Source organism: Leucoraja erinacea, chromosome 12 (assembly GCF_028641065.1).
Source record: "Leucoraja erinacea ecotype New England chromosome 12, Leri_hhj_1, whole genome shotgun sequence".
Taxonomy (NCBI): domain Eukaryota; kingdom Metazoa; phylum Chordata; class Chondrichthyes; order Rajiformes; family Rajidae; genus Leucoraja; species Leucoraja erinaceus.
Window position 1 is genome coordinate 4,576,063 of NC_073388.1, and position 20,831 is coordinate 4,596,893.

General features: G+C 47.0%; 1 protein-coding gene across 3 annotated transcripts in view; it reads left to right on the forward strand.

Moving 5' to 3' along the window:
* Positions 1-20,785, forward strand: part of LOC129702014 (transmembrane protein 164) — a 64,337-nt gene extending 43,552 nt beyond the window's left edge. For 2 of the 3 annotated variants that reach the window (XM_055643499.1, XM_055643501.1), the window contains 3 exons: positions 5,200-5,278; positions 12,100-12,200; positions 19,999-20,785. In XM_055643499.1, coding sequence (XP_055499474.1) covers positions 5,200-5,278; positions 12,100-12,200; positions 19,999-20,205 — 387 coding nt within the window. In that variant the 3' untranslated portion in view covers positions 20,206-20,785. The remainder of the gene's footprint in view (positions 1-5,199; positions 5,279-12,099; positions 12,201-19,998) is intronic. The other variant, XM_055643500.1, reaches the window with a different exon arrangement.
* The last annotated feature ends 46 nt before the right edge of the window (positions 20,786-20,831 follow it).

The window sequence follows — 20,831 nt, forward strand, 5'->3', positions numbered from 1 at the left end:
GCTGACATGCAGTGCTCACACTTGCTGAGGTTTTAATAATTCGAGATGCCGCATGGAAACGGGCCACTCGGCCCCCATGAATCCGCACTGACTCGCGATCACCCTGCACAGTTGTCCTATCCTGCACTAGGTTTCAAGGTTGGGTGTCGGGTGACAGATCAGCCATGATTGAATGGCGGAGTAGACTCGATGGGCCGAACGGCCTAATTCTGCTCCTAGAGCTACGCACTAGGGCCAACCAGGGCCCTTGGCACTGTAAGGCAGCAACTCTACCGCTGTGCCACCATGCTACGCTGGACACTTTGTGTCTATCGCTGGTATATACCAGCATCTGGAGTTCTTTGTTTCTACCAAACTTACAAACTCCTTTACAGAGACAAGAGTCTGCACAAAACTGGTGACCCTGTGTGCGTAATGTTTGTGTGGACCTGGTTGGAAATTCAACAGGATATTTCTATCGAGGAACAAAGTACTGCAGATACTGGTTCACACCCGTAAGGACACATAGAAACATAGAAATTAGGTGCAGGAGTAGGCCATTCGGCCCTTTGAGCCTGCACCGCCATTCGATATGATCATGGCTGATCATCCAACTCAGTATCCCATACCTGCCTTCTCTCCATACCCCCTGATCCCTTTAGCCACAAGGGCCACATCTAACCCTCTTAAATATAGCCAATGAACTGGCCTCAACTACCCTCTGTGGCAGAGAATTCCAGAGATTCACCACTCTCTGTGTGAAAAAAGTTCTTCTCATCTCGGTGCTCGGGACACAGTGCTGGAGTAACTCAGCGTTCAATCCTGACTACGGACGCTGTCTGTACGGAGTTTGCACGCTCTCCCCGTGACCCACGTGGGTTTCCTACGAGATCTTCGGTTTCCTCCCACACTCCAAGGACGTACAGGTTTGTAGGTCCATTAGCTTGGTGTAAATGTAAAATGTGCCTGGTGTGTGTAGGATAGTGTTAGTGTGCGGGGATCACTGGTCGGCGTGGACTCGGTGGGCCGAAGGGCCTGTTTCCCTGCTGTATCTCTAAACTAAACTGAACCAAACTAGACCAAGAGAGGAAGTGAGAGAGACTTGGATCAGAATGTCTTCGTGAAATCAAGAATGGAGAGATAGAACAAGGGCAGGGGAAGGAAAGAAAAGGAAAAGGAAGAGAGGAGAGAGTGAGAGAAAGAGATAAAGGTCTGGACCAGAAATGTCACCCATTCCTTCTCTCCAGAGATGCTGCTGGTCCCTCTGAGTTACTCCATCTTTTTGTGTCTATCTTCCACACAGAGAGAGAAAGAGAGAGAGAGAGCTTTGTACTTGCAATTAAGAACAGAATCCAGATCAGAGGCCGGTTATTTGGCATGTGGAAGATGTTTTGACTGCTCCCTTGGTTACAGGTGATGTTGACCTGCTCTCTCTAGCTTTGATGCCGACCCTTTTACTGGGAAAGTTGTTTCTTGTCACCGTGACCTGCGTGCTGTACAAAACTGTGGCCAAGGCAGATGAATACATGATTCCGCTGGTTTGTGGAGGGTTTAGCACAGCTGAGTTACTCCACAAACGATGGCGTTGGTGATATCTCTCCAACCCGTAGCTTGTTCTTGTCTCCACACGAAGTGGGTTATCAAGTGTATGTGGACTATGGTGACCCTCGGACTATCCTTGATCGGACTTTACTGGCTTTACCTTGCACTAAACATTATTCCCTTACCATGTATCTATACACTGTAAATGGCTCGATTGTAATCATGTATAGTCTTTCCGCTGACTGGTTAGCACGCAACAAAAGCTCTTCACTGTCCCTCGATACATGTGACAATAAACTCGACTGAATACTTGATAACCCCAATTATATATTTGCATCTACAGGATTAGTTTGATTCAAAGAGTTAGTTAATATGTAGTTAAAACTGCTGGAGAAACTCAGCGGGTGAGGCAGCATCTATGGAGCGAAGGAACAGGTGACGTTTCGGGTCGAGACCCTTCTTCATTTGCAGTTCCTTCTTAAACGTTAATCTGTAGGGAGTCATTTTTTTTCCATACAGAGTTATTTATTGTAAGTTCGTATATTTAGTTAAATGGTTAGATAATACTTTGGCTTTGGGCTTTAGTTTAGTTTCGAGATACAGCCTGGAAACAGGCCCTTCGGCCCACCGGGACCGTGCTGACCAGTGATCCCCGCACATTAACACTATACTACACACACTGGGGACAAGTTACATTTACACCAAGCCAATTATAACCATATAACAATTACAGCACGGAAACAGGCCATCTCGGCCCCACAAGTCCGTGCCGAACAACTTTTTTTCCCCTAGTCCCACCTGCCTGCACTCATACCATAACCCTCCATTCCCTTCTCATCCATATGCCTATCCAATTTATTTTTAAATGATACCAACGAACCTGCCTCCACCACTTCCACTGGAAGCTCATTCCACACCGCTACCACTCTCTGAGTAAAGAAGTTCCCCCTCATATTACCCCTAAACTTCTGTCCCTTAATTCTGAAGTCGTGTCCTCTTGTTTGAATCTTCCCTATTCTCAAAGGGAAAAGCTTGTCCACGTCAACTCTGTCATCACCTCATTAACCTACAAACCTGCACGTCTTTGGATTAGTTATAGCACAAGTACTTTGCATTGTAATTGTAATTTAACTGTGCAGGATCAGGAAGGGAAATCCTTAATTACATTGAAAATGAACCTCAAAAGACCTTGTACTGTTTCCTGTCACAGGAGGTTTCAGCACTTTCCATTTCACCATTTTAGACTTCACTATCACTGACCCCGTTGCATACATTGTTCTTAATATGCCCCGCTTCTCTTTTATCTTCCATTTATATAACCATACAATTGTATCTCCAGTCATATGTACCGCCGGACAAAGGAACTGTGAGATTCCTGTTCGCAACAGCGAACCCTCGTTATCACGGACCTCTTTATAGACAATAGGTGCAGCCCAACTTGCCCACCCTGACCCATGTCCCATATCTACCCTAGTCATTTGGACAGGTACATGATTTAGACAGGTTTAGAGGGATAAGACAATAGGCAATAGGTGCATGAGTAGGCCATTCGGCCCTGCGAGCCAGCACCGCCATTCAATGTGGTCATGGCTGATCATCCACAATCAGTACCCCGTTCCTGCCTTCTCCCCATATCCCCTGACTCCGCTATCTTTAAGAGCCCTATCTAGCTCTCTCTTGAAAGTATCCAGAGAACCGGCCTCCACCGCCCTCTGAGGCAGAGAATTCCAGACTCACCACTCTCTGTGAGAAAAAGTGTAACGGATTTTGGTTCTAGTGGACTGACCTCCCGACCTTCAACGCCAGACTGAGCTGCCGACGCCAGCCCACACCGCCTCATACTTTCTAAGAGCAGAATCAGGCCATTCGGCCCATCAAGTCTACGCTATTCAATCATGGCTGATCTATCTCTCCCTCTTAACCCCATTCTCCTGCCCTCTCCCCATAACCCCTGACACCCGTACTGTCCAAGAATATATCTATCTTTGCCTTAAATAATATCCACTGACTTGGCCTCCACCACCGTCTGTGGCAAATAATTCCACAGATTCACCACCCTCTGACAAAAGAAATTGCCCCTCATCTCCTTTCTAAAGGAACGTCCTTTAATTCTGATGCTGTGAGCTCTGGTCCTAGACTCTCCCACTAGTGGAAACATCCTCTCCACATCCACTCTATCCAGGCCTTTCACTATTCGTTAAGTTTCACTGAGGTCTCCCCTCATCCTTTTCAACTCCAGCGAGTGGAGAGGCCCAGTGCCGTCAAACGCTCACCATGTGTAACGCTTCCTGGGCCATCACCGGCACGTTACCGACACTCCAGCCGCCACCATTGACTCCGCCAATCCTCGCTTCACCCCCTTCCCGATGGTAGTTTTGTTTAGAGATACAGTGTGGAAACTGGCCCTTCGGCCCACCGAGTCCGTGCCGACCAGCGATCCCCACACACTAGCACTATCGTACACACACCAGGGACAATTTACAATATTACCAAGCCAATTAACCTACAAGCCCGTACATCCTTGGAGTGTGGGAGGAAACCGGAGCACCCGGAGTAAACCCACATGGGGGGGAAACATACAAACTCCGTACAGACAGCACCGTTAGTCGGGATGGAACCCGGGTCTCCGCTGCGCTGTGAGGCAGCAACTCTACCGCTGCGCCACCGGGCCGCTCCCAAGTGGGAGTGATATGAGAGCGTGGGCAGGGTGGTGTGGGTCTGTGATGATGCTGGCCGCCACGGTGGAGCAGCGGTAGAGATGCTGCTTTACAGCGACTGCAACGCCAGAGACCCCGGTTCGATCCTGACTACGGGTGCTGTCTGTGTGGAGTTTCCCTGTGACCTGCGTGGGTTTTCTCCGAGATCTTTGGTTTCCCCCCACATTCCAAAGACGTACAGGTTTGTAGGTTAATTGGCTTGGTATAACCAGACTGATTCATGGGATGTCAGGACTTTCATATGAAGAAAGACTGGATAGACTCGGTTTGTACTCGCTAGACTTTAGTAGATCGAGGGGGGATCTTATAGAAACTTACAAAATTCTTAAGGGGTTGGAACAGGCTAGATGCAGGAAGATTGTTCCCGATGTTGGGGAAGTCCAGAACCAGGGGTCACAGTTTAAGGATATGGGGGAAATCTTTTAGGACCGAGATGAGAAAAACATTTTTCACACAGAGAGTGGTGAATCTGTGGAATTCTCTGCCACAGAAGTTAGTTGAGGCCACAGTTCATTGGCTATATTTAAGAGGGAGTTAGATGTGGCCCTTGTGGCTAAAGGGATCAGGGGGTATGGAGAGAAGGTCGGTACAGGATACTGAGTTGGATGATCATATTGAATGGCGGTGCAGGCTCGAAGGGCCGAAAGGCCTACTCCTGCACCTATTTTCTATGTTCCTATAAGTGTAAAAATTCTCCTTAGTGTGTGTAGGATGGTGTTGGTGTGTGGAGATCGCTGGTCGGTGCGAAGGGCCTGTTTGTTTCCGCGCCATAAACTATGCAAGATATAATTCATTAATGCTGGCCTCACTGGAAACCTCGATTCAACTCAGTGGTTAGACTGAGTTGGTTAAAAGCAAGATTGAATAATCTGATCAGTTGCAAGCTGATGGGGGCCTGTAGCGATCGCGGGAGATAAGGAGCATTTTTATTTGACACTTTTGTCTATTTTTTCTTGTCCAGTTGCCGTTTGAGTTGGAGATCTATTACATCCAGCACGTCACACTTTATATCGTTCCTGTTTATCTGCTCCAGAAAGGGGGTGAGTTGGTGCAACGTTTTGTTAATCTCCCCATTGTACCGTTGGGAACATTTAAAGTTCCTTTTTATGTACTAGATATAACACTCACTTAATTGCAATCACTCTGTAGTGTCATAGAGTCATAAAGCGTGGCAAGGAGGCCCTTTGGCCCACGCTAATGAGACAATACACAATAGATGCAGGAGTAGGCCATTCGGCCCCCTCGAGCCAGCACCGCCATTCAATGTGATCATGGCTGATCATCCCCAATCGGTATGTTTAACAAGGAACTGCAGATGCTGGAAAATCGGAGGTAAACAAAAATGCTGGAGAAACTGATGTTCAGCGGGTGAGGCAGCATCTTTGGAGCGAAGGAAATAGGCAACGTTTCGGGTCTGAAGAAGGGTTTCGACCCGAAACGTTGCCTATTTCCTTCGCTCCTCACCCACTGAGTTGCTCCAGCATTTTTGTCTCTCCACAATCAGTACCCTGTTCCTGCCTTCTCCCCATAATCCCTTGACTCCGCTATCTTTAAGAGCTCTGTCTAGCTCTCTCTTGAAAGCATCCAGAGAACCAGAGCATCCAGTCTCCACCACCCTCTGAGGCAGAGAATTCCACAGACACACAACTCTCTGTGTGAAAATGTGTTTCCTCGTCTCCGTTCTAAATGGCTTACCCCTTATTCTTAAACTGTGGCCCCTGGTTCTGGACTCCCCCCAACATCGAGAACATTTCCCGCCTCTAGCGTGTCCAAACCCTTAATAATCTTACGTTTCAATAAGATCCCCTCTCATCCTTCTAAATTCCAGAGAATACAAGCCCAGCTGCTCCATTCTCTCAACATTTGAGTCCCACCATCCCGGGAATTAACCTTGTAAACCTACGCTGCACTCCCTCAATAGCAAGAATGTCCTTCCTCAAATTGGAAGACCAAAACTGCGCACGATACTCCAGGTGTGGTCTCACTAGGGCTCTGTACAATCACCCATTCACACTAGTTGTAATGTTATAGAGTCATACAGTGTGGAAACAGGCCCTTCGGCCCAACTTGTCCATGCCGCCCAACATGCCCCATCTACACTCGTCCCACCTGCCTGCATTTGGCCCAGCTCCCTCCAAACCTGTCCTACCCAAATGCTTTTTAAACATTGTGATAGTACCTGCCTCAACTACCTCCTCTGACAGCTTGTTCCATGCACCCTTTGTTTATATAAAACTTTGCCCCTCAAGTTTATATTACATATCTTCCCCCTCACCTTCTTGATTGCTCCCAGTCACGGTGGCGCAGCGGTAGAGTTGCTGCCTTGCAGCAAATGCAGCACCGGAGACCCGGGTTCAATCCTGACCACGGGTGCTGTCTGTACGGAGTTTGCACGTTCTCCCCGTGACCTGCGTGTGTTTTTCGCCGAGATCTTCGTTTCCCTCCCACACTCCAAAGACGTACAGGATTGTAGATGAATTGGCTTGGTATAAATGTGTAAATTGTCCCCAGTGTGTGTAGGATAGTGTTAGTGTGCGGGGATCGCTGGTCGGCGCGGACTCGGTGGGCCGAAGGGCCTGTTTCCGCGCTGTATCTCTGAACTAAATTAAACTAAATGCATAGCCTGCAAAGGAATGCAAAGTTTATCTCGGTTTTAAAAGCAACACATCCAATCTTCGGACAATCTTGAAGTATCAGACCACGGAATTAATATAACCATCTTTAGTTTCTTAGAAAAACAAAAACTGCAGGGGGTGTAAGTTTGTAAGAAACAGCAAGATGCTGGAAACATTGAGCAGGTCGGGCAGCATCTGTGTAGACAGGACAGATAATTACAAGGTCATCTTCCATCACACTAATCATCCCCCCCCCCCCCTCATCCTAACCTCAATGTACGTGTAGATATGCCTCAGAATTAATGGGTGTTCTTTTAGGAAGGAGATGAGAATAAATGTATTTAGCCAGAGGGTGGTGAATCTGTGGGATTTTTTGGCACAGTAGGCTGTGGAGGCCAAGTCAGTGGATATTTTTAAGGCCGAGATAGATAGATTTTTGATTAGTACGGGTGTCAGAGATTATGGGGGAAAGGCAGGAGAAGGAGGTTAGGAGGGAGAGATAGATCAGCCACGATTGAATGGCGGAGTAGACATCTACTCCTATCACTTATGACCTTATAACTGTGCCCTGCCAAACAGGTTGTTTGGGTAAGTTTAAGAGATTTTTTCTGTCATAAACGCCTTTTTCTTTTCCCTCAGCCAGCAATGATCCATTCAACTTCTTCCTTGATCCCCATCCCCTTTGAACTCTCATTTTCACACCTCACCCTTCCATATCTCTATGTCTCCTTCACCCCTGACTCTCAGTCTGAAGAAAGACCTCGACCCAAAACGTCACCATCCCTTCTCTCCAGAGATGCTGCCTGTCCCGCTGAGTTACTGCGGCGTTGTGTGTCCATCTTCAGTGTAAACCACCATCTGCAGTTCCTTCCTGCACCTCCTCCTTTAAACAAGATTGTTTTAATTATGGTTCTTTTCCTGGTTGATATTCTAGATAAAGAAGGAATATTTTTGGAAAATTCTAATGGCTTAATCGTAAGAAGTACTGAGACAAATAGTGTGAGGAAATTAAGTTTGGGTAGCAATGTGATCTTTATTGAATCTGTCATTAAAGTCAATGCTTCCTAGGTCCTGTCTTCAGAAAAACAGTTTTCATTGTGGTCATATCGTACAATCATAGAGTCTTATACAGCGTGGAAACAGGCCCTTCGGCCCAACTAGCCCACGCCGACCAACATGCCCCCATCTAAACCAGTCCCACCATGCTGCATTTGCCACTTAAGAATAAGGGGTAGGCCACTTAGAACAGAGATGAGAAAAAAAAACGTTTTCACCCAGGGAGTTGTGAATCTGTGGAATTCTCTGCCTCAGAAGGAAGTGGAGGCCAATTCTCTGGATGCTTTCAAGAGAGAGTTAGATACTCTTAAAGATAGCAGAGTCAGGGGATATGGGGAGAAGGCAGGAACTGGGGTACTTATTGTGGATGATCAGCCATGATCACAGTGAATGGTGGTGCTGGCTCGAAGGGCCGAATGGCCTACTCCTGCACCTATTGCCTATTGTCTTATCCCTCTAAATCTGTCCTAATCATGTACCTGTCCAAATGACCAGGGTAGATATGGGACATGGGTCAGGGTGGGCGAGTTGGGCTGAAGGGCCTGTTCTCATTCTGTATCACTCTATGACACTACATCTGTTCCCAATGATACAAGTGTTGACCTGCGCTGCCATCTACTGGTGAGTTGCTACCATTGCTGTGACTGCGTTCACCCAACCGTTGGCTCTGTACAACGTGATTCGAACACCGTAAATAGTTGCGGTTTTATATTGTGGAAAGAATCCCTTCGGCACATCTCGCCCACACTGGCCAACATGTCCCAGCTACACTAGTCCCACCTGCCTGCGCTTGGTCGATATCCCTCCAAACCTGTCCTATCCGTGTACCTGTCTAACAGTTTCTTAAACGTTGGGATAGTCCCAGCCTCAACTACCTCCTCTGGCAGCTTGTTCCATACACCCACCACTCTTTGTGTGCAAAAAGCTACCCCTCAGATTCCTATTAAATCTTTCCCCCTTCACCTTGAACCTATGTCCTCAGTTCCCCTACTCTGGGCAAGAGACCCTGTGCATTAAAATGAAAGTATTTGTCTTAGTTGTGAAAAATTGATTTTGGAAGAAAACTGGTATTTCAGACTGACCCGAGAAAATTAACTACCCTGCCCTTTACACCACCGAGTCCGTGACGGCCAGTGGTCACCTCATCCACCAGCACTATCCAACACACTAGGGACAAGGCTGCACTCGCCCTATCTATTTCCTTCATGATCCTATGCACCTCTACAAACGTGGTGTGTAGTTGTCGAACTGCTGCCTCACAGCGCCAGGGACCCGAGTTCGATCCTGACTACGGGTGCTGTCTGTACGGAGTTTGTACATTTTCACTGGGACCACGTGGGTTTTTTCCAGGTGCTCAGGTTTCCTCCCACAGTCCAAAGACGTTCGTAGATTAATTGGCTTCGGTAAATTGTAGATTGTCCCTAGTGTTTGGGAAGGTGTTAGTGCACGGGGTGCTCGCTGGTCTTACGTTTGTAAGTTATAGGAGGAGAATCGGGGCTATTCGGCCAATCAAGTCTATTCCACCATTCGGTCATAGCTGATCTATCTCTCCCCGCTAACCCCATTCTCCTGCCTTCTCCCCACAAACCTCTGACACCTAGTCAGTGTGGACTCGATGGTCTGAAGGACCTGTTTCGCGCTGTATCTTTTAAAGATCACCCCTCATCTTCCTGTGCTCCAAGGAATAAAGTCCTAGGCTGCTCAACCTCTTCCTGTAGCTCAGGCCCTCGAGTCGTGGCAACATCTACGTAATCCATCTCTCTGTTTGGAAGATTAAACTCTGGCAAGGATGGTTGCTGGCAAGATTTGTTGTATCCTTCTATGTTGAAACTCCACAGATGAACATATCTTCAATTTTTATATCGCCACAGCGGTGCAGAATGGTCTTTCTTCATAAGAATTAGGCCATTCGGCCCATCAAATCTACTCCGCCATTCAATCATGGCTGATCTATCATTCCCTCTTAACCCCATTGTCCTGCCCTCTTCCCATGACCCTTGACACCCATACTAATCAAGAATCTATCAATCTCCGCCTAAAAAAATAAATATGCATTGACTTGGCCTCCTTAGCCATCAGTGGCAATGAATTCCACAGATTCACCACCCTCTGACTGAAGACATTCCTCCTCATCTCCTTTCTAAAGGTATGTCCTTTAATTCTGAGGCTGTGGCCTCTAGTCCTGGACTCTCCCACTAGTGGAAACATCCTCTCCACATCCACTCTATCCATGCCTTTCACTATTCTGTACAAAATTGTCCCAAGTTCTAGTTTAGTTGATGCCACATGAGCTTTCTCCTTCATCTCAGTGCATCAGCAAAGGCTAATATCCATCCTTCCCTCAAATGCAAACAGTTTAATAATAAGGAGTAGGCCATTCAGAACTGAGACGAGGAAAATCTTTTTCACCCAGAGTGTTGTGAATTTGTGGAATTCTCTGCCACAGAAGGCAGTGGAGGCAGATTCACTGGATGCATTCAAAAGCGAGTTAGATAGAGCTCTTAAGACTAGCGGAATCAGTCTGAGGAAGGGTTTGCCTATTTCCTTCGCTCCATAGATGCTGCTGCACCCGCTGAGTTCCTCCAGCATTTTTGTGTACCTAGCGGAATCAAGGGATATGGGGAGAAGGCAGGAACGGGGTACTGATTGTGGATGATCAGCTATGATCACATTTAATGGCGGTGCTGGCTTGAAGGGCCGAATGGCCTCCTCCTGCACCTATTGTCTATGTATCTGTGACTATTAATTTTCTAAGTACAGATTTCCTGTAGAAATTGGGTTGTAGTTACATCCTCCCACCAGAGATGGCAGGATAGCACCAAGCATTCGTTCCTACAATCTATAGATTGATAAAAACAATCTATCAATGTGTGGGCAGCACTGTGATGCAGCGGGTAGAGCTGCTGACTCTGGGTTCTGGGTTCGATCCTGACTACGGGCGCTGTGCCAGACACCCATATTCGCTCATGACGTGCGCTGTCCATGTAGAGTTTGTACGTTCTCCACGTGACCGCGTGGGTTTTCCCTGGGTGCTCCGGTTTCCTCCCACACTCCAAAAAAGTACAGGGTTGTAGGTTAATTGGCCTGGTATAAATGCAAATATTGTCCCTGGTGTAGCATAGTGCGGGGATCGCTGGTCAGTGCGGACTCGATGGGCTGAAGGGCCTGTTTCCCCTCTGTATCTGTACACTACAGTAAACTACGAAAACACACAAAACTCTTTGATCACTGGTTATTGAAAGCACTATAGACAGACACAAAGTGCTGGGGTAACTCAGTGGGCCAGTGTCTTTGGTACTGGCAATAGCAGTAATGCATTGGAAATAGCAGTAATGCATTTCGTTGTCTCTGTACTGTACACTGACAATGACAATTAAAATTGAATCTGAATCTGAATCTTTGGTTGCACCAGGGACTTCATTTTATGTTGTAACAGTATTATAGCTATTAATTTATTCATTTGCATGGATTATTTATTTTTGTAATGTGGAAGGCAGCTGGAGAGAACGTGCAAACTCCGCACAGATAGCACACCTCACGAGCGAATATGGGTGTCTGGCACTGTGAGGCAATAGTTCTACCCAAGTTAGAGAAGGTTCCTGACACAAAGTGACACCTATACATGTTCTCCATAGATGCTGCCTGACACAAAAGAGTTACTCCAGCACTTTGTGTCTTACTCAAGTACCAACAGGTGCCTGGGTCACTGGGTGAGATAGCAGAGATTGACAGGTTCTTGATTAGTACGGGTGTCAAAGGTTATGGAGAGAAGGCATGAGAATTGGTGTTAGGAGGGAGAGATAGATCAGCCATGATTGAATGGCGGAGTAGACTGGATTGGTTAATTCTGCTTCTCTGACATGAAGTATCTGCAGTTCAGATACAGCGCTTCACCCACCTACTCCGCACCAACCAGCAAACCCTGTACAGTAACACTATCCTACACACACCAGGGACAATTTACATTTATACCAAGCCAATTAACCTACAAATGTGTACGTCTTTGGAGTGTGGGAGGAAACCGGAGCACCCGGAGAAAACCCACACGGGTCACGGGGAGAACGTACAAAATCGGTGCTGACAGCACCCGTAGTTGGCATCAAACGGGGGCTTCTGAGGCAGCAACTCTACCGCTGCGCCACTGTGCCCGCCCATCCTTGTGTCTCTGAAGTGTTGTGGTTTGGTTTCAGGCATGTACCAGCCTGAACCGCTGGGCGATTTCTGGTGGGCTCTGCTTGCTACGGGACTCCTGTTCTTCTACCATTTTGCCTTTTTGCAGATCCTCGGATTGGTGAGTAGAGAAATATCCGATGTCTTAATCCATCGCCCAGAAGGATTAAATCCATCGTTTCATTGTATAAGAAGGAGTGGCAGATACTGGTTTAAACCGAAGATAGACATAAAAAGCTGGATTCACTCAGCGGGACAGGCAGCATCTCTGGAGAGAAGGAATGGGTGACGTTTCAGGTCGGGACACTTCAGACCTTCTGAAGAAGTGTTTCGACCCTAAAACGTCACCCATTCCTTCTCTCCAGAGATGCGGCCCGTCCCGCTGAGTTACTCCAGCATTTTGTGTCAGTCTGGCGTTTCATTGTAACCTGCTCCTGTGTTATTGACACCGGCCAACAAGTCCCAGCTACACTAGACCCACCTGCCCTCGTTTGGTCCATATCCCTTCAAACCTGTCCTATCCATGTACCTGTCTAACTGTTTCTTAAACGTTGGGATAGTCCCAGCCTCAACTACATCCTCTGGCAGCTCGTTCCATACACCCACCACCCTTTGTATGAAAAAGTTACCCCTCAGATTCCTATCTTTTCCTCTTCACCTTAAACCTATATCCTCATTTCACCTACTCTGGGCAAGAGACTCTGTGCATCAAAATGAAAGTGTTTGTGCATCTTACTTGTGAAAAATTGATTTTGGAAGTAAATGCAACTGGTATTTCAGACTGACACGAGAAAATCTAAGCCTCTCATAGTTTTATATACTTCCATCAGTTGTTGAGTGAAGGTTGATTCTGAAGGAGAGTGAGCCACTCGGCATATGGGGAGAAGGCAGAGCAATTGGGGTTGAACGGGAAAGGGGAAAAGATTTAATAGGAATCTGAGGGGTAACGTTTTCACACAAAGGTGTATGGAACGAGCTGCTGGAGGAGGTAGTTGAGGCTGGGACTACCCAACGTTTAATAAACAGTTAGACAGGTACGTGGATAGGACAGGTTTAGATGGATATCGGCCAAATGCGGCCAGGTTCTTCTTGGTTCTTTGGTCCTCCAAAATATTCCAACTGGAATTTAAACTGGAGGTGGTGGAGGGAGGACTTAAGCCAGAAAGGGTTATTGGGTGGGATTGGTGTAGCTGGGACATTGTTGGCCGATGTGGGCAAGTTGGGCCGAAGGGCCTGTTTCTACACTGTGTCACTCTATAGATTAGCCATTGTATTTACAATTGTAATCTAGTGACAGTCAAAGCCAAGTGCAATAGGTAGAGCAAAGGGGAAGATACAGAGTGCGGAATTTAGTTCTCAGCATTGTAGCGCATCAGTTCCAGAGACAAAGTCTAATGCCCTCAATGGGATAGAGGTGAATTGGACAGTGACCTAGTTTATGGGAGGACCTCGTGTATGGGCGGCACAGGTTTGCAGTGGTAGAGCTGCTGCCTCTCAGCCCCAGCGACCCCACTTCGATCCTGACCTCGGGTGCTGTCTGTACGTTCTCTCTGTGCCCTGGGTGGGTTTTCTCCGAGATCTTCGGCTTCCTTCCACACTCCAAAGACACACAGGTTTGTAGGTAAATTGGCTTGGTGCAGGTGTAAATTGTCCCGAGCGTGTGTCGGGGAGTGTTAGTGTGCGGAGGGATCGGACTCGGTGGGACCCGTTTCCACGCTGCATCTCTAAAGTCTAAAGTTCCCTCTGATGCAATAATGAATCGCTCTGCAATCACTGCCATAGAATTATTACATTGTGGGTTGCAGCCACAGATTAATGCATTCATAATTTATCGTTAAAAAGGATTGATTTTCAGCGCATCTGATAGTCCTCCAGGGTGGTGTCTCCTTACGGTGCGGGCAGGCTGAGTCAGCAAGGTTTCCATGCACAGCGTATGGTATAGTGATGAATGGAGTCAAGCTACAGAAAACTCTGATCCACTGGCCAGGAGGAGGAGAGCGAAGGGGGAAGGCCAAGTTTGGGGTGGCGCAGCGGTAGAGTTGCTGCCTCACAGCGCCAGAGACCCGGGTTCAATCACGACCACTGGCGCTGTCTGTACAGAGTTTGCACGTTCTCCCCGTGACCTGTGTGGGTTTTCTCCGAGATCTTTGGTTTCCTCCCACACTCCAAAGACGTACAGGTTTGTAGGTTAATTGTTCAAGTTCAAGTGAGTTTATTGTCATGTGTCCCTGTATAGGACAATGAAATTCTTGCTTTGCTTCAGCACACAGAACATAGTAGGCATTTACTACAAAACAGATCAGTGTGTCCATATACCATAATATAAATATATACACACATGAATAAATAAACTGATAAAGTGCAATTAAACAGATAATGGGTTATTAATAATCAGAGTTTTGTCCGAGCCAGGTTTAATAGCCTGATGGCTGTGGGGTTGTAGCTATTCCTGAACCTGGTTGTTGCAGTCTTCAGGCTCCTGTACCTTCTACCTGAAGGTAGCGGGGAGATGAGTGTGTGGCCAGGATGGTGTGGGTCTTTGATGATACTGTCAGCCTTTTTGAGGCAGCGACTGCGATAAATCCCCTCGAAGATCATCAAAGACCCACACCATCCTGGCCACACACTCATCTCCCCGCTACCTTCAGGTAAAAGGTACAGGAGCCTGAAGACTGCAACGTCCAGGTTCAGGAATAGCTACTTCCCACAGCCATCAGGCTATTAAACCTGGCTCGGACAAAACTCTGATCATTAATAACCCATTATCTGTTTATTTGCACTCTATTTATTTGTGTGTATATATTTATACAATGGTATATGGCCACACTTATCTATTTTGTAGTCAAGGCCTACTGTGTTCTGTTGTGCTGAAGCAAAGCAAGAATTTCATTGTCCTATCAGGGACACATGACAATAAACTCGCTTGAACTTGAGCTGTGATTGTGAGGTGGGGACTCCGCATGTCCGTGGAACACAGGGAGTTAGAGTTAGGATACGGGAGAGACGATGAAAAGGTGATATAATGATACTAACACATCTCTCTTCAGATATGATGCCCAAAATTGCTCACAATACTCCAAATGTAGCCCTACCGGCACCTTCCAGAACATTACATCTCTATGTATTCTAGCCCTCTTGAAATAAATGCTACAGATACAATGATAAGAGAATGTTCAAGAAGGAATTGCAGATGCTGGAAAATCGAAGGTAGACAAAAGTGCTGAGAAACTCAGCGGGTTAGGCAGCATCTATGGAGCGAAGGAAATAGGCAACGTTGCCTATTTCCTTCGCTCCATAGATGCTGCCTCACCCGCTGAGTTTCTCCAGCACTTTTATCTACCATGATAAGAGAATAACGTTTAGTGCCAGATAAAGCCAGTAAAGTCCGATCAAGGATAGTCCGAGGGTCCCCAATGAGGTAGATAGCAGTTCAGGACTCTGTTCTCTGGTTGTGGTAGGGTGATTCAGTTGCCCCAGGATTAAAGAATATTATAAAGGCAGAGGTTCACCTCTGTGTCAGCGGGAAGCACATGGATCTATTTACCTCTGCCTTTTAATGTATAAATAGCACATGAGAGAGTGAGATACAGCACAGAAACGGGCCCTTCAGCCCATCGAGTCCATGCCGACTATTGATCACCTAGTTACACCAGTCATTGAAAGTAGGCATGCAGGTGCAGCAGGCAGTGAAGAAAGCGAATGGTATGTTAGCTTTCATAGCAAAAGGATTTGAGTATAGGAGCAGGGTTCTACTGCAGTTGTACAGGGTCTTGGTGAGACCACACCTGGAGTATTGCGTACAGTTTTGGTCTCCAAATCTGAGGAAGGACATTATTGCCATAGAAGGAGTGCAGAGACGGTTCACCAGACTGATTCCTGGGATGTCAGGACTGTCTTATGAAGAAAGACTGGATAGACTTGGTTTATACTCTCTAGAATTTAGGAGATTGAGAGGGGATCTTATAGAAACTTACAAAATTCTTAAGGGGTTGGACAGGCTAGATGCAGGAAGATTGTTCCCGATGTTGGGGAAGTCCAGGACAAGGCGTCACAGCTTAAGGATAAGGGGGAAATCCTTTAAAACCGAGATGAGAAGAACTTTTTTCACACAGAGAGTGGTGAATCTCTGGAACTCTCTGCCACAGAGGGTAGTCGAGGCCAGTTCATTGGCTATATTTAAGAGGGAGTTAGATGTGGCCCTTGTGGTTAAAGGGATCAGGGGGTATGGAGAGAAGGCAGGTACAGGATACTGAGTTGGATGATCAGCCATGATCATATCGAATGGCGGTGCAGGCTCGAAGGGCCGAATGGCCTACTCCTGCACCTAATTTCTATGTTTCTATGTTGCGGTTGTTACTGTTTGAAAGATACAGCATGGAACAGGCCCTTCGGCCCACCGAGTCCATGCCAACCATTGGTCACACTAGTTCTATGTTATCCCACTTTCCATTCCACTCACTGCCCACTAGGGGGCAATTTACAGAGGGCCAATTAATCTACAAACCCGCACGTCTTTGGAGTGTGGGAGGAACCCGGAAGAAACCCACGCGGTCACAGGGAGAACGTGCAAACTCCACACAGGCAGCTCCCAAGGTGGGGATCTCTGAGTCTCTGGCACTGTAAGGCAGCAGCATTACCTGCTGCGCCACTGTGCTGCCCTCAAGGAAAATATTTGATACCTATTTGAATAGTTTGCCCCACATCCTTGTTGAAATTACTCGTCCTAACATAACCTTAACACCCGTTTCATTTCCCCATTGCAGTTTGTATTTTGATGATGTCAAATAAGTGTCAGTCTGAAGAAGGGTTTCAGCCCAAAACGTTGCCTATTTCCTTCGCTCCATAGATGCTGCCTCACCCGCTGAGTTTCTCCAGCACTTTTGTCTACCTTTGATTTTCCAGCATCTGCTGTTCCTTCCTAAACGTCCTATTTTAATAATAATGTTAGCACAAACACTCTCTCTTCTCCCTGTCTCTGTCTCTCCCCTCTCCCCCTTTCACTCTCCCCCCCCCCCTCTCCCCCTCTCCCTCTCTCTCTCTCTCTCTCCCTCCCTCTCTCACTCCCTCTCTCCCTCTCAGAGTTACTGTTGTTTGTAGACTACATCCTTATTTGTAGTGAATGACCACACTGATCTCTTACTCAATGCAGCAACCTACACATCTATATATAGATGAAGAAGGGTCTCGACCCGAAACGTCATCTATTCCTTTTCTCCAGAGATACTGCCTGACCCGTTTTTTTTTTACTCTATGTTTAGAAACATAGAAACATAGAAATTAGGTGCAGGAGTAGGCCATTCGGCCCTTCGAGCCTGCACCGCCATTCAATATGATCATGGCTGATCATCTAACTCAGTATCCCGTACCTGCCTTCTCTCCATACCCTATGATCCCCTTAGCCACAAGGGCCACATCTAACTCCCTCTTAAATATAGCCAATGAGCTGTGCCCTCGACTACCCTCTGTGGCAGAGAGTTCCAGAGATTCACCACTCTCTGTGTGAAAAAAGTTCTTCTCATCTCGGTTTTAAAGGATTTCCCCCTTATCCTTAAGCTGTGACCCCTTGTCCTGGACTTCCCCAACATCGGGAGCAATCTTCCTGCATCTAGCCTGTCCAACCCCTTAAGAATTTTGTAAGTTTCTATAAGATCCCCTCTCAATCTCCTAAATTCTAGAGCGTATAAACCGAGTCTATCCAGTCTTTCTTCATAAGACAGTCCTGACATCCCAGGTTTGTCTTAAGCCGGCATCTGCAGTTCCTTTCTACACATCTATATATGACATGTTTCGATCTATATAATAATGGACTTGATGCATATCTCAAAAACCTACGCAAGGATTTCATTTTGAATGTCTCAGTAAATGTGGAACGACGTTGATTCAACATTTGTTTTTCTACTGTGATTCATTGTTAATTAGTAGGGTGGTTGTATTTCAAAGTCAAAGTCATTCATTCGTCAATTAAAAGTTTCAACCTAGTCAGTGGAATGTACAGACGTAAAGAAAGCAGACGAGAGACTGTTATTAGCGGCGTTGATGTACAGACACGTGGCTGTGCTTGGCTCACTGGTTCTAGTTTCAATGCTTTGCGGAAAGGGCAATTAATGTCGTAAGCTATTGTACCATTGACTCCATCTACACTTAATGCCGCTGCAGAAAATCAGTCAATATAATCAATGACTTGGCGCACCCCGCCCGGCCACTCCCTCTTCTCCCCGCTCCCGTCCGGCAGAAGATACAGATGCACCACCAGACTCAGGAACAGCTTCTTCCCCTCTGTTCTCAGGCTTGTGGACGGCCCTTCCAAAAGCTGGGAGCACCGACCGATTCACCTCTACCCCATTGTGGACGTCGTGGAACCAACTCTTCCACACATGCTTTGAGTAGCCCTTGCTTTCCCTCTCTCCCCATCACCCCCCCCCCCCCCCCCCTTCCCAGTTCTCCCACCAGTCCTACTGTCTCCGACTACATTCTATCCCCGTACCGCCCACTCCATTGACATCAGTGGGCTCAACCCAAAACGTCGCCCATTCCTTCTCTCCAGAGATGCCGCCTGTCCCGCTGAGTTACTCCAGCATTTTGTGTCTGCCTTCCAGAGATGCTGCCCAACTCGCTGTTACTCCAGCAATTTGGGTCTTTTTTTTTTTAATAAACCAGCATCTGCAGTTCCTTATATTCTACATTCTTGAAAATACTCGTGTTAGTTTTTCCTATTTCAAGGCGATGAAGCAACTGATTTATTTGCTCTCTACTGATCTCAACAGCAGACAGACTCCCAGTGAAGTCTCCTCTCCCCACTCTAACACAGCCCATCTCTCCTCACTGCCCCCATCTATTTTGTACCTACATTTTCTCTCATCCACACTCAACAATGTCACTGCCTTCCTTCTGAACTGCATCTTTCTCCCTGCCGAAGAGGATCACAGACGGTGCTTGTTAACTCCAGTTCATAGAGCACGATATATCAGACCAAGGTCACCACATCCCAGCTATAAAAGAAACAATCCCGCAGTTGACAGGTCCATAAAAACCAAGGCAAGAGAATTTATAGTTTTAAAAAACTCCCGTATATTTTTTTGTCACAGTGGAAAATGTCTTTAAACAGAGGCAAAACTGTGCCGTCCAATCTTTTCTATGTTTAGTTTCGAGATACAGCGTGGAAACAGGCCCTTTCGGGTCCGCACTGACCAGCGATTCCTTCACATTTAAGGGCCTGTCCCACTGTACGAGGTAATTCAGGAACTCTCCCGAGTTTAAAAAAAAATCAAACTCGTGGTCAGCAGGTTGAATGTACGTAGCGGGTACGTCGGAGCTCGGGACATCTCTTAGCTGCTCGTAACGCTAACTGCAGGTACTCGGGAAACGCGGTAAGCTCGTGAAGATTTTTCAACGTTGTAAAATGTCCACGAGAGCCCCGAATACCTACGAGCGGCCATTACCGTAATTCTCCCAGTTCGAATCAGGGCAAACTCGGGAGAACTCTTGAATTAGCTCGTACAGTGGGACAGGCCCTTAACATTATCCTACACCCACTAGTGACAATGTTTACATTCACCGAAGCCAATTAAACTACAAACCTGTTCGTCTTTGGACTGTGGGAGGAAACCGAAGATCTCGGAGAAAACCCACGCAGGTCACGGGGAGAACGTGCAAACTCCGTACAGACAGCACCCGTAGTCGGGATCGAACCCAGGTCTCCGACGCTGCATTCACTGTGAGGCATCAACTCTACCGGTGCGCCCTAAATAGTGTGATAGGAGCAGATTTAGGCCATTCGGCCCATCAAGTCTACTCCGCCATTCAATCATGGCCGATCTATCACTGCCTCCTAACCCCATTTTCCTGCCTTCGCCCCCATAAGCCCGACGTAATTCTGTGTCCATCTCGGGGGCTATTGACTATTTGTTCTGTCTTTCAAGGTCACGGAAGTCAACCTGAACAACATGCTTTGCCCTGCGGTATCGGACCCCTTCCACAGCTCCTGGTATCGGATCTGGGCATCGGGACATCAAACCCTGATGACGGTGACACACGGGAAGCTGGTCACGTCCTTGTTTTACGCCGCCACCCCAGCCCGCAAGTATCTGGTGGACGTGATCAAACTGCCCCTCAAGAAATTCGTTTGAGAACCATCGCGGTAAAACTTTCCCGACAATGCGTGCGGCGCTGAGGCGGAGGGCCGGCGACGGAGATTGAGAGAAGATTCAGAAAGGTGGATTCGGAAGAAAAATCACTTTGGCTGCAGCCATGGAGTTGCCTTAAGGAATATTTATCTGAAATTATTTTGTACTTTTTTTCTCTCCACGATCTAATGAAAATGACTCTGCGTCAAGGTTTAAGACTTCAGATTTTGTGACAAAAAAGGGAGATTATTGTCATACAAAATGATTTTGCAGTGAAAGATACAGGAGCGTGTTGTGTCAAATACATTTCACATTTCTGCTCTTTGTCTCAGTCATCTCCCCTGGCCCAATACCTCTCCATCTGCATTTCAAATGACTCGTCCACCTAATACGTCCACAATATTGATGGAAAATTGATTCTGTTTCATAGTTATAGAGTCATTCAGCGTGGAAACAGGCCCTTTGACCCAACCTGCCCGAGCCGACCAACATGTCCCATCTACACTCGTTCCACTGCCTGCGTTAGGTCCACATCTCTCTAAACCCGATCTATCCAGGTACTATGCACTAATGGCACTATGCACTGATCCGATCTATACTACTCTCCTATGCCACTGATCGATCAGCCA